The 14,685-nt window shown below is 43.0% G+C and overlaps 1 protein-coding gene across 2 annotated transcripts in view; it reads left to right on the plus strand.

Annotated features, from left to right (window-relative positions):
* Positions 1–14,685, plus strand: part of runx1 (RUNX family transcription factor 1) — a 72,130-nt gene that overhangs the window by 25,658 nt on the left and 31,787 nt on the right. Inside the window, exons 3-4 of one of the 2 annotated variants that reach the window (XM_012957998.3) lie at positions 1,688–1,792; positions 2,843–2,962. In XM_012957998.3, coding sequence (XP_012813452.1) covers positions 1,688–1,792; positions 2,843–2,962 — 225 coding nt within the window. The remainder of the gene's footprint in view (positions 1–1,687; positions 1,793–2,842; positions 2,963–14,685) is intronic. The other variant, XM_018091399.2, reaches the window with a different exon arrangement.

The following is a 14,685-nucleotide window of genomic DNA, read 5'->3' on the forward strand; positions in this document are numbered from 1 at the left end:
TGGAAAGGGGTTGGAGCTTGGGTGGGTGGGGCATCACCCAGGGCCGCCCCTTCAGTTCTGACATTGATAATTACAACTCACCTTCTTGCTTACTTTCCCTTTAATTCCTAGCCATAATTCCAGTGTGTGAAAGTCCCAGCACGTGGGTGAAACCACTTTGTAGTGAAGCACTTCATGGGAAAATGAAATCAATAGTGTGAAAGTCCTTCCAGCCCTTTTATATAAACCTTCCGAAAAGGCAAATATTTATGATTCACACAGATATCCAACCATTTCTTTTTTCAGAGCGGGCATTAGCTTATAATCCATTTGCACTGGCGGCTTGCCACCAAGCAGGGGCATGATACATCTCTGCCGTCTTCATCGCCATTTCTGTCACCTCCACCCAGTGTGCTAGGCAGGGGATCAGGTTACGGACAATATGCCAGGCACCCATGGCTCACTGGGGCATATTAGGCGGTGCTGCTCTGCCTGCTCTTACTGGGAACCCGTTTGGGACGCTGGATTTCTATGTAATTCCTTGTACTACCCCTGGCCGGTATGGTCCTTTGCTAAACTGCAACTTCCAGCAGCCCCTGGCAGCCTCTGCACTTGGAAGTTGTAGTTCAGCAACAGCTGCAGGACCGCTGCAGACTGCAAGGGCTTTTATGCATGCACATATTATATATTTCAATAAACTGCCTGTTGGATTTGGTTGTACAGGGAAACCCATTATCCAAAAAGTTCCGAATTATGGAAAGGCTATGTCCCATAGAGTCAATTTCAGTCTTTAAAAATTATTGTCTTTTTACTGTATTATAATAAGATGGTAGCTTGTACTTGTTCCCAACTAAGATATAAATAATCCTGTTGGGTTTAATTACTTTTTAAAAGAGATCCGAATTATGGAAAGACCCCCTTATCCGGAAAACCCCGGGTCTCGAGCATTCTGGATAACAGGTCCAATACCTGTATACAGTATGTCAGATTTTAAAAAGTTTGAGCTGGCAACCCTATTTAATTTATGGATTTTTTTCTGTTAGGTTGGGGGCCCTCCTGCCTGTACCTCTAACCCCAGCTCTGGAAACAGCACTGAGTACAGTTGTGTTATCTGCATTTCTATAAATGCTTCATTCCCTCCCACCGCGGGCTGTGTTTAACCAGCATAACCTGCTCCCTGACTAATCTGCCGTCTACACGTTAACCCATCCTCTAATAATTCATTGCTCTGCTCAGTTAAGGCGCCACATGTCCGTACTGCTGTGTGCATTTACATCTCTGCAATTAATCCATTAATCAATTTTATTAGGAGGAACATGTTTTACATTAAGAGACTTGGCACCTCATCTGGGTGCAAAGAAAACTGATGCTTCACTCATCTGAACTGGTTTCCAAGCTCAGCCTGCTGGGAGTTGTAGCTGCTGTTCTAGAGTATAAAGTCTAGTAACCCATAGCAATCACTCGGGTGTTATCTTATAGTAATAAGAATAATAAAAAAGAAAGTCTGATTGTTTGCTATGGGATACAACTCTGGAGGGCAACGACATCTAGGGGGTCAGATATATTCTTGGTTTACTTAATTCTGAAAGTGTATTTTATGATTAACTTCCCCTTTATATAGGAAAGAGTGCTTTGCTTTCATAACTGCAAATCAATCTTGTTGAGTCAGACGAGTGGATTAACCTGTTAAATTCTGTTTGTATTTTAGGAAAAAGCTTCACCCTGACTATCACCGTCTTCACCAATCCCCCGCAGGTCGCTACCTACCATCGTGCCATTAAGATCACTGTGGATGGACCTCGAGAGCCAAGACGTAAGTGATATTTCTTTACTCTGCTGATTAAAATCGTATCTATCCCACTTATATATATATATATATATATATATATATATATATATATATATATATATATATATATAAATAATCTTATTTGCAGCTGTCCAGTTTCTGAATTTCATCTCCCAGAATCCCCAGTGGTTCATCCTGCATACACCCCCACCCCAATGACAACTTATTTTACAATGAAGGCTGTATTAATCCTGTAATTCCCCGGGCTCTAATAAATCAAGTTAATGCTTATGCATTATAGGAAGACTCCCTTGATCTCCCTATATACTTTTTTTTTTTATTAAACACATCATTGGCAGAAGGCCACACAGTTCTTCTAATGTCTGTTAATCGCAGTACAGTTATTTAAGTGTATTGTACTGTAACTTGGGTAGGTGGTCTGCTAAGAGCAAGCAATGAGGAGCTTTGATATATACAGTAAATAAATGGTCTCACTAGTTAAATTAACTTTTATGACATTCTTTTGAAAATGCATGGGGTTTGCATGGGGTTTCAAGAACTGTGGTATGCTTACATTAAAACATAGGTACTAAATATACCCCTGTGGTTACTTAAAGCACCCTAACACACCTTTGTTTTCATTTTCTAACTACTGGTAGACAAACTGCTTGCTGCTTGGTTGCTTTTGGGAACTGCGCTGGAGCTACTTAGCACCTATGCAAGTAAAATACCTCAGAATCTTTTATAAAGGAGACTTAGACAAAAATAGAATAGAGACCTAATTAAATATATATTTAATACATGCTTTTACAGTATATATATATATAATAGACTAAAAAAGTTATATTAGACATATACTTTTCCAGGGGGTCTGAATAAAGGTTTCTTAATCTGTTTATATATGGACCAATAAAAGCTGCTGAGTCTGCCCCTCCAGACCGAGTCTGCAATTTATCGGCCCTTATATGGAGCCAGCCAGCCAGATATCTAGCTCAAGAAAATTTAAAAAAAATTCCCACTGCCCAAAGGTTTCATCAGAGTGTTAATGCAGTTTTCGTCACCTGGTCTCTGTAGGCCCGAAGTATGATCCGATTATTGGCCCAGGGCTCGTGGGTGGCCAAATTCAAGCAGAAATCTATTCAATTTACAGTCTTGGCAAATCTGCAGATTCAAGCTGCGTGGGCAGCTTTACAGGTAATGATCTTAAAAAAGTAGGAGACATTTTTGGAAAGAATCATTAAGTAATTACAGTGTAAATAAATACAGTAGAACCCCCTATTTTACATTCTTCAGGAGACTGACAGTTTTAAAGAATAAACAGATACGGTCATTTAGAAGAAATTTGCTATTTGGTTTAATTTAGATCCTTAGGTCTCATCTCTGCCCAAGCCAGGGGGATCGCCAACATCACCTTTAGGTGAGTAAGGTCCTGTCTACATCATTCTGATGTTACCAGCAGGGTGGAGGAAGCACAGGCATTGATTGCTACTGCACCCGTGCCATTCACTTTCATATCCATGATCTGAATCAACCAATTGGATCAGTGAATAGCAGAAACAGCAAGAGAAGGGCCATGCACAGTAATGAGCGTTGCCTGCGCCTCCCTGCGTTGTGAGACCCCTGGCTGCCAGAGCGAAGAGACTTTATGCAGCACTACCTTTGCAGGTAGATATTTTGAAAACAATGCATTTTTCTAAACCAAACTGCAAATATTATTTAAATGACTGGATCTCTTTATTTTTCCAAAGTGTAATAAGGGTGAACAATTTTATGGGAGAAGAAAAGGTTCAGGACAAATAACACTTGTGTAAATTAGAGAAGCGGTCTGTAAGAATGGTGACTGATTGGTATATATACATAAAGATTTGTGAATTTCTTCCAGTGGCATTACGGACAAAGTAAGATATAGTCATCATTACCCGATTGGGTGAGGGAGCGCTAGCAGTTCCCTGCAGGGATTGGGTCTGGGTCAGCGAGGCCCACAAGGGCAGGGGCCCATCGGATTTTTCCAGGTGTCCTGCCAGCCCAGTCCGATCCTGTTAAGTATACGGGCAGCTGAGTTTTAGATTTATAGAATCCCCTATAGAGAGATGAGGCGAAGAGTGTGTCATATAAAATGAGATGGAAAACATAGAGTTAACGATTTGTATTATTTGTATTATTTGATTAAAAAAATGTGACGAATCTATGGATTTATGTTAATGCCAGTGTCGGCGTCAGTCGGGATTCTCTTATATTTACATCAGCTGGAAGATGGGGAATTACTTTCTAATTCACCCCGCTCCCTGAAAAAAAAAATACACTGAAATAAAAACCCACCACAGTATAATTATATAAATAGTTTATTCTTTTGAGCAAAAGTTGAACTTTAAAGCAGAGAATCCGACTGCCAGAGCAGCCTCTTGGAATGTTAATTGCACACTGTACCCAGCAACACAACCTCTAATCTAAAGCAATAACAAACGCTCTTACCCTTCCTTACAGCTGAAATATTTAAATCTGCTGTTGGAGAGATCTGAAAAGTATGTGCTATAATTTTGGAAACAAAAAAAATGACAATTTCACCCCCAAACTAATTTTACTTAAAAAAAAAAAAAAAATACCGTATATACTCGAGTATAAGCCGATCCGAATATAAGCCGAGGTACCTAATTTTACCTAAGAAAACTGGAAAAATTTATTGACTCGAGTATAAGCCTAGGGTGGGAAATGCAACCGCTACTGCTAAGTTTCAGTAATCAAATAAATAACAGATAAATAAATATATAACTTTAGGGAAAGAAAAATGCTACAGCAGCAGACCAAAGCAAGTTTGGGAACACTAAGGAAGCTGCCATACTAATTATCATCAATTATTATAAGTACTTGGACACCAGTGTACAAGTCCCACCACAGTACTACAATAGTAGTTACAAGGGCAAAATAATTCTTGATGCTGGACTTCAAGTAGATTAACAGTTATAGGTTAGGTTAACAGTTATAGGTTAGGTTATATTTAACTAAGCTATGCAGCTTATAAGTTAGAAATAGAAAAACATCTTGTTTTGTTCATTCCTTGATATATTGCACAATAAACAAGAACTCCCTTCAATAAAACTCAATGGAGTGGCAAAATACTTCTATGGTGCTACCGTATAAACTTCTCTGTGTAGTTTTCAGTATCATTATTCATATCCTCCACTGTCACTGGCATCAGTTTGTCTGTGTAACCTTCCAGCTAACTGTGATTCCTGGCATTGGACTCAAATAAAACAGGCAACCCATAGTTGTGACACATGTGCCCTTGAGAAAAGCAATATTATTATTAACTGCCACAGCAGAGGTTTAAAAGCATATTTCCCATTATGCACCCAACATCCTCCATCATTTAACACAAACGTGCTTAGCACTGGGACTATCAAGCCCTATCTGTACCTGTGTAATTTGATTTCAGCTACAGCACAAGGTGACTTGTTCATCACAGCAATAGAAGAAACTTTTAGGAAGCACAGTCTAACTCCGCGACTAGAAGGCAAAGTACAGCGGGGAGGCAGCGCCACTTCCGCCTTCAGTGTGAGTCAGTCAGAACACAGCGAGTGAGCGCACAGCACCAATTGGTTTAAGTAGCGCTGGAGATGTAACGCGCACTCACCCCTTGGACGCAGATGAGCGTGTGCGTGCACAGCACCAATAGAGACAGCAGAAACTGGGGGCCCAGTTGAAGTAGCGCTAGAGATATAACGCACGCTCACCCCGTGGACGCAGGTGAGCGAGTGCGCACACAGCCCCAATTGCTTTTAGTTGCGCTGGATCTGTAACACGCTCGTAACCCACCCCTGTCCGCTCGTAACCCCCCATCGGCAGATCGAGAGTCAGACACAAGTGGAGGGAGGGAGGTTGGGAGAGGTATACTCAAGTATAAGCCGAGGGTTACTTTTTGAGCACATTTTTTGTGCTCAAAAACTCGGCTTATACTCGAGTATATACGGTAAGCAGAAAGGTCATGCTTCATACCATTGTGGACTGCAGCACAATTGTATTTAGATAATGGCTCAAATGTCAAATGCAGCTTCTAAAGCTGGGTTCCAAATGGATTGGGTACTTTTTAAAGGGCATCTGATACATTATTGTTTAATCCCCAGTAATAGAGGGGAATGCATCACAGGCAGTAGAATGATACATTTTGTACCCAGCATACTTTTTTTTTATTATCTGAGAGGTGCAATATGGGGGAATTACCCTTCTAAGCTATAATGGGGCTGTTTTTAGGTTTAGCAGACAAGCCAATTGCATGTGCCCCCAGAACCAGACAAGGGCCCACCTAAGATTTTCCCGGTATGCTGGCAGCCCAGTCTAACACACCAGCACCATTTGTCCAAAACCTCTGTACTGTGCCCACATAGAAAACAACTTGTAACTGTATGATAGATACGTCTCAGTTGGGCTCTTTTATAAACACTGGACAAATTTGCGTCTGGGCATTAACCCATGGCAGCCAATCGCTTTTACCGTTCAACCTGCAGCTGGCTGGAAAAAGTCAGTCACTGATTGGTTGTTATGGGTTACTGCCTTGGTGCAAATTTGCCCAGTGTTTAAAAGGGGCACCAGTATCTCTTTGAGCAGAATGGGCCAGAATATGCTTTTTGCCCCTCTCACATGCGTTAATATTAACACTTAGCCCCAGCCATACCATGCGTTTCATCTGAATCACCAGAGGTCCAAGATGACTACTGCTTTTGCATCATTAAAAATACAGAGTGACTTTCAAAACAAAATTTGCTGTTATGTTTTCCATTGTAAAAAAATGCCTGTGGTTTCAGGGGTTTTGGCCGCTCCACTAGCTTTCCCGTTGTTTTTACACCGGATTTCTGTGTCATAACCTTAACAAACAAATCCGCGTTAAATTTCCCAATTCCAGCAGCGCTGATGAATGCTTGGTGTTTTCCTTTAGCCGCAGTACCGCAGACTGCTCTCCTTAACCCGCTGCACCCATCTGCCCAATCTCGCCGCAAAATAGCTCTGCTTGACCCTACCACTTCCCTCTTGAAAGTTAATACTGTTTGATTCATTCTGGGCCGCGACTGTTCAGCCAAAGAAAACAGTTCAAAGAATAACTTGCTTGTACGTCGCTTGGAACCGTCTCAGAGGCCTTCATTTCATAATACCACACAGTAGCTCACTGTATCTCCACAGCTGTGAGGAAAAATCTAAGGAGGGCTTAAGTGTTGCAAGAGAGGGATAGGCCGAAGCACTTAAAATGGATGAGCTGTCACGTAAAAGTATATTTCTTCTCAAGTCCCGAACAGTGAAGCGACTGTTTTGTGCAAAAGGTGCGAAACCTTTAAGTATAAAATGGGGGGTGAAAAAAAATCTCAGTGTTTAAAGGTCTGTGGGAAAAGAGCGTGAGCATTTGCAAAGGCAGCACATATATATGCTTAGCGAGCAATATGAAATGCGGTTATAGAGATGTTTTTGGCAGTGTTTATTAGTGCAAGCTAAACGCCTCAGTAAAGATTTTTTACCTCACAAGAGAGCTGAATGCGAAAACAGGCCAAGATTTAAAGGAGAACTATACATGCTCTGATTTGAAACTTAGCCAACAAATAATTTATATCCTATTTAGTGCCAATCAAAGGATATTATCAAATTAACATATACATTTATATCTTGAGCCACCATTTTGTGTTGTTCTTTGTGCTCCCTTGCTGATCAACTGACAGGAAATAAGGAGAAAAAATAATAATAACACCTCTGTCCCTCCATTGGCTGTTGTCACCTAGCATGTATGGACAGGTATCGGATCCCTTATCCGGAAACCCATTATCCCGAAAGTCCCAAATTACGGAAAGCCCATCTCCCATAGACTCCATTTTAATCAAATAATTCACATTTTTAAAAATGATTTCCTTTTTCTCAGTAATAATAAAACAGTACCTGTACTTGATCCCAACTAAGATATAATTACCCCTTATTGGGGGCAGAACAGCCCTATTGGGTTTATTTAATGGTTAAATGATTCCCTTTTCTCTGTAATAATAAAAAGTACCTGTACTTGATCCCAACTAAGATATAATTACCCCTTATTGGGGGCAGAACAGCCCTATTGGGTTTATTTAATGGTTAAATGATTCCCTTTTCTCTGTAATAATAAAACAGTACCTGTACTTGATCCCAACTAAGATATAATTACCCCTTATTGGGGGCAGAACAATCCTATTGGGTTTATTTAATGGTTAAATGATTCCCTTTTCTCTGTAATAATAAAACAGTTCCTGTACTTGATCCCAACTAAGATATAATTAATCCTTATTGGAGGCTAAATAATCCTATTGGGTTTAATTACTGTTTAAATAATGTTTTTAGCAGACTTAAGTTAGGAGATCCAAATTACAGAAAGACTCCTTATCCAGAAACCCCCAGGTCCCAAGCATTCTGGATAATGGGTCCCATACCTGTGTAAGCATAGTGCCTCATACGAGCCAAAGGGGTGGACTCAAGTATTGAAAACGGAAGTGTTCGGTATAGAAATATTCAATGGCACACACTATAAGAAAAATCTAGAAAATCATTTTTTTAGCATATGGAAAAGGATTGGATTCAACTAAAGAGCATGTGGGAAACACCACTAAGCATGTTTGCAGCTGCAAATTACAGAAAAGGACCACACACACCTGAGAAGTTTTACCCTCCAGTTCTATTTATGTTGTCAATTCATCCATTTAATACTGGCCCCATATAAATTCCATATGCTGCTTGTTTTTCGTTGGTAGACTGCTTGAATGCATGCTGCAAACTGCACTGATATCTAAGCAGCCAGGTAGCATGGGAATTACGTGTGGCTACTACGGCACATAGACAAACCACTGGAATTTGTTTGGGCCTTTTTTTGATATGAATAGCTGTCATCTAAAACATAGGCTATCTATTTGTCCTTCCCCGTACAAGGTCTGTGCGATCAACTTTTTGTACTGAGAAATGTACTCTGCTTTACAATACAGGAGGGAATTTTTTGTTCAACTCGCTTCAGTGTTTGCATATTGGTTTTGCTGTAGGAGGAACAATATTAGCGGTATACAAATGTCTGAGGTGTGTTATGGTTCCACGCCTCTGTCTTTGTGTATGTTTCAAACAATTATCTCACAAATAGTGTCCAGGAGAAAGTATTTGACTCTGCTGTGTGGGAAGAAGGGCAGAGCAAGGAAGCAACGGGTGGTTCTTGGCATTGTCATCTTACACAAGGGCGCAGCTCTGTATGGCTGCCAGAGACTGATGTGAAAAGGGCACCGCTGGTTGCTACAATAAATCAATCAAGCAGGCCCTTTTCTTAACCTTTGGCACCTTAGAGGTTTCAAAGTAAATCCTTTAAAATTATAGAATGGTCTGTAAAAAAATCTAAATAAAAAAATTGTATTTCAGTATTCTAGAAACTGTGGCTTATTGTTATGGTTGGTAAATACTGGCATGGAGCCTTAGAATGGGATACAGCCTAGTATGATTACTGCCATGCCATGCAGCTCTTCATTTGGCATTCAAGTATGGCAAAACCAGAACACCTTTTGCAGTAAGGTTGATGCGCTTGGCCAAGTGGCAGAGGAACTAGTCTTTCAATGAATTATTATCCCACCACCCATTTGACATAAGCTTTAGTTGGGGATATGAAGGCCCATAAAACGTAACTGGAACTGTTAAAATATAAGTATATAGCTGTTTTTGTTTTTTTAACTCAGATAGACCTGATTCCATAGGTTGAAAGGAAACTATAATAGTCTGGCTCTGCTCAAAGGGATCATTTGTTAACTCCACTTAGGTTCACATTGTAATGCAACCACTCCCTCACTTTGTTTCATTGTGAAGTAATGGATTTTGGAATTCTGCTTTCCATAGTGGGTGGTTCAGAGGGACTTCAAGTGGTAGAACAGGGAGGGGTTTCCGTACACTGTGAGCTTAAGGGGGCGTTGGGGAAATGGTTCTAAAGAGTATCTTGGTTTCCGTACATCTGTGGAATCAGTTATGTCTGTGTAAAAAAATATTATACACCCTTATTAAAATGAGGGTAAAACCTAAGTAATTTGGTTATAGGTTAAATACATGCATATGTATGTAAGCCACCTTAAAAGCTGAGGTTTTCAGTTAATATATTGAGACTTCTAAAAGCGGTTCAGCCAAACTACTTTGCCTGGTTCCCTCCTAGAACCAGCTGATCCAGCCAAGTGGACGTAGGCCAAACAAAATGGACTCATTTCAGAGAGTTTATAGCATAATGTATTTGTTGTATTCTGTCTTCTGTAACTTCTTTTCTTTTAACAAAATGCATTCCATCTGAGGCCGGCACATTAGTACTTTCTGCAGGCGTTTTGTTTTTATCTGCAACGCAAACAGCAACCATCACGCTCTTATGGAAAAGGCACCACAAGCAGCTTCACCTAGAAAGAATATACGGTAATTGTCCTGCCAAGGGGATTTATGGAACTATTTATAACAATTAAACTTCAAACTTGTACATCAAAGTATGAAATGTCTTCTATCATGAATCTGCAGGCGCGTGTGTATAAAACAATCCTACTAGCTCCTTCACTTTGCCAAATTATAAGCAGATGTATCATAAAGAAGATGAATCTGTCTCTCCATCTTCTCTCAGTTATGTCATATCTCTTAGTGGATTTTGTGGAATATAATTTATCATTTTGCCCCGCTGTTCATTAAAGGTTAGTGTGCAAAGGAATAGAGTATACAATCCACCTATTGTTTATAAAACAAATTGTATAGTGAGCCCTAGTCTTCCTGCTCTGTGCTGCCTGTGCTCTCAGGCAAAATAACATTCAGTTTCATGATTTGGAGCTGTCCAGAATCTTGTGTATCAGAATTACTAGAAAAAAAAAAATTATATACTGATTTGTTTTTAATTTCAGCTTAATACATGGTTGTAGCACTTACTCTTCAAAACTGTGGGTATCGTTGAGTTTTGACAGCCAGGAGGCTTTGTTTTCTGTAAAAAAAATGCCTCCTGTCACTCTGCCAAGTTCTACCCACAGGCAGTGCACTAGAGTAAGGAAAAGGTGCAGAGAAGAGAGTGTTAAAAAGTCTCGGTTCTGTCATGAGTTAAATTAATTAACTACAAAACTTAAGAGGAATATTATGTTAGGAATCCATTGCTACATTTAATTTAGAGGCCTTAGTAGCACTTGGCAGCCTGCAAAATAGATTTAATTTACTATAAGGGAATGCAGATGCCAGACATGCTAGTTGGATGATGGGTAGCCTATGACGTTCCCACCATGCTCCTGCAATTTAAAATGTCTGATACTTTGGACTTGTATTTCCCGGCATTGGGAGAGGCACCCATTTCTGTCCCTGTGTCACTGTCTCACATTCTTTTTGGGAATGACCAAGAATGAAGACACAATTGCTATCTTTAGATCACTATATGTAATATCCTTAGCTCAAATAGCTTACCCTCAAATGTCCTACATTAGAGATCTGTGGAGCAGGGCATGGTTGGATAGGCTATAAACCTTTTGGTCCATAGAATAAGGCTGTCTCCATGAAAATCCAAATATTCAAGTATTCAAACTCCTGTCTGTACATAGTAAATTTTTGCTTGGTTTTGACAGATAATTAACACTACAGTTGGCCCCAACTGATGTAAGGCTTTTCATATGTAGGGTTCCTCAAAATTTGGGTCCCCTAGATTGGTTGCCCCTAGGATAGGCCCCAGGGAGGTAACACTTTAGTAGGGGGACACCTTGGGTGGTTTGGCACTATAAGGGTTAACAGGGATTTAGCTTCCCTGCAGTTCAATAGTTAGGCCACAGGGTGCACACAGTATATAAGGCTGTGCAGCCATGTGCCTTCAGGTCTTTCAGCCTGGGACCCCTCTTGGATAAGAGGTGAACAACAGGTTAGAGTTAAACAGTTAGAGATTTGTTATAGACCACTCTAGGAGTGGGAGACAGGCAAACTAGCTGGGCAGCGTGGCCCCGACAGGAGGTGTAATGGATTAAGATCCACCAGCACTCATAGCTGGAGTCAGGGTATAAGTGCTAAGTATAGGAGATTAGCCTAATCCAGGGGTATCTAAGTGGAAGTACCGGGGTGAGGTCTGCTGAGGGGGTGTCCGCTTGGCGGGAGTACCGGGAAGTGCCCTAGAGAGGGGCTTCTGGCGAGAAGTACCGGAGGGAACCCCTAAAGGGAATCATCTGGCGTGTAGTACTGCTAATATCTTGTGGAGAGAGGGTCTCTTAAGGAAGAGGGAGTATACCCTGACTGTCTCATTGCTCCTGTATGCAACCTGCCTGTCTAATACATCTGTACAATAAATAAGTTCCACTGGTTAAACATCCATCCAGTGTCCTGTCTCTGCATATCTGGAGTATCCACCTGCCTGGTAAGCAACTACCCCAGGGAGGGGGCAAGGTGCCAGGAGTGTTGGGAGTCCTCACCCTGCAGTACAGTATTAGGTCCCAGGAGGGGAGTTATAGTTCATTCTATCCCTATTCTGGGTGGAGGCACGCCAAAGTATAAAGTAACAGCTGTTCCCCAAAGTAAGCGGGGCTCAGGATCTCTGAAAGCGCCAAGTATAGTGAAAGATCAGCAGGTAGTGCCACAAATAAAGATAAAGTGGGCTACATTTGGAGGCACTGCTGAGATTTCGAAACAGCAGCAAAAGAACAGCAAGTACAGTGCAGAAAGGCCATAACAGCATTTGGGCCTAGTGTGAAGTGGAAAGCCTGACCTCCGGCTGGATTAAAGTTTGGGCACCCTGAATCTGTATCCAGTGAGGGATAATTGGCGCCAAAAGAGCAGAGGAGTTGCCCTGGGCCAATCAGATTGCAGGCTTGTGGCGCCAAACAGACCCGGGAAATTCCGTGGGAAGCCCCGTGAGGGGGAGGAGGCAGAACATTCCTGATTGTGGGGGCCGCCCCTTAGAGCGTTAGCCAACCGTGTGGCTGAAAAAGTGCGCCAAAGTGAGAAGGGCGCGACTTGGGCGGTGACGTCACCGCGGCCATTTTGGAACTTTGCCAGAGTGTGTCTGACTGAGCTAGAGAGAGGAGCTGCGCACTTTGCCAACAGCAACCGTCAGTATGCCTAATTTGAGCAAGCCGTTGCCACCTGGGCAGGAATTACTAACCCCTGCAGGGGCACGGAGGAGAATGGCAGTGAGGCTACGCGACACTGGCCGAAGATTTATGTGGTCCGGCTGTTTTGCGGAGATGGAGGTGGATGATACCTTACGCTGGATGGTACCCCTGTGCGGGGGCTGCGAGGTGGAGTCATTTGGCTCCATGAAACACCCGGAGGCAATCTGCGCTACCTGCGACCGACCTTTCTGGAGTGGGCCGTTTGGGGCTGGACCCAGAGGAGCCCAAGTAATTGAGGTGGAGGCCCTCGCCGACGCATGTGAGGAACTTTCCCTCAGTGAGGAGGAAGAGGGGCCCCTGGAGCCGTATGCCGCAACTGCGGACCCCAATCTGGAGGGGGATCCGGCGGAGTGTGAGGTCGACCGGGATGAGGCCTGCGCTCCCGCCCCCACCGTACAAGGTACTACGCAGGCGGTGGTAGCAGCGGCCGAAGAGGTGAGTGAACGGGGGGCCCAGAGTGATGTGTGGGTAGCCCCGGAACCACCTGCTGAGGGGGAGGTACGCAGATCCACCTTACCCAGGGCCCGGAGACACCGGGGGAGGCCTAAGAAGAATAAATATCAGGGGGAGCGGGACCAAGCATGGGCTGAGGCAATGGGGCCCCCATCCCCTGTACCATCAGAGTCGGGACTTGATGAGGTTTTGGCACCACCATCTTACCTGCAGAGCCTTAGGGATAAACCGGCCAGCAGGGCACCGCCACCTTATTGTCAGAGGGGGGTCTGCTCCCTCAGTGAATATACAACTGGGGCAGAGGAATCCGCTGATGAGGCTGGGGAGAGTGTAAGGGCCATGGCAGGCTCTCCACGAAGTTTTGTGCCCCCTCCCCGAGTTAGTGCTGAGGAGGAAAAGTACTTTTGGGTTTTACCTGGCCAGGCAGACCCTGCGGTTTTTCGCTCAGTCTCCCGGATACAAAGGGTGTTAAATTTTCGGGTCCACATGCTGTGGGGCTACTTTCTCCCATATGCACCGGTATGGGTCTATGACAAGCTTGAGCACATGATGGAGGAGTGGGTAATAGAAGATATTCAAAGAAAGGAAAAGATGCCCCTCAACATCCTAAATTCTGCTGACAGGGCCAAACGGCAACAGGCCTGGAAACATGTGCGGGCCCGGGAAAAGGAATGGTGGTGGGGCCGCACGGTGCTAAAACACGCCGTTCAAAGTTGTGGGAAGCACAATCCCAAACCGAGGTATTTCAGCATTGAGCACACATTGCCAGATGGGGGGAAGGTAGAGAAGCCTCACCCGCGTTACTACACCTCCTATGATGATGTAAAGAGTAGGTTCACTTACATGGTGTGAGGAGGACTCTCCCAAGGTGAACTATGTTTAAATTTCTGTTAAGTGGAGGTTTGGACTGCCTGCCACTTCTCCCAACAAGGGGAGCTGCTATTCAGTTGGAGGGGTTGTCCCCCCAGAGTTCTGACCCATGGAGGGTGTTGCAGTTGCCGGCTGGAGCTGCCCAAGTTTACAGAGTGCCCACCCGTTGGTGGAAGACCCTGGAGGTGCTGATCACCTGGGGGTATGGACTCCCTCAAGGAGGAGGGGGGAGGTGCAGGAGGAGCTGTTTAATAAAAATTTTTCTGTTTTGAGAGATAATTGTCCTGTGCATTTCTGAGTATGTGTGCAATTTCTTTCAGGAAAAGGACTTTGGGACTTATACCAAGACTTTGGGGGTGGTGGGAAAGGTAAAATTGTATTTACTGTTTCCTTCCCTAGGTATACAGGTTTCTGCGCAGACATCGCGAGGGACTGTGGAAGAAGTGATTTTGGTATAAGAAATGCAATGGTAAAATG

This window comes from Xenopus tropicalis, chromosome 2 (assembly GCF_000004195.4).
Source record: "Xenopus tropicalis strain Nigerian chromosome 2, UCB_Xtro_10.0, whole genome shotgun sequence".
Lineage (NCBI taxonomy): Eukaryota > Metazoa > Chordata > Amphibia > Anura > Pipidae > Xenopus > Xenopus tropicalis.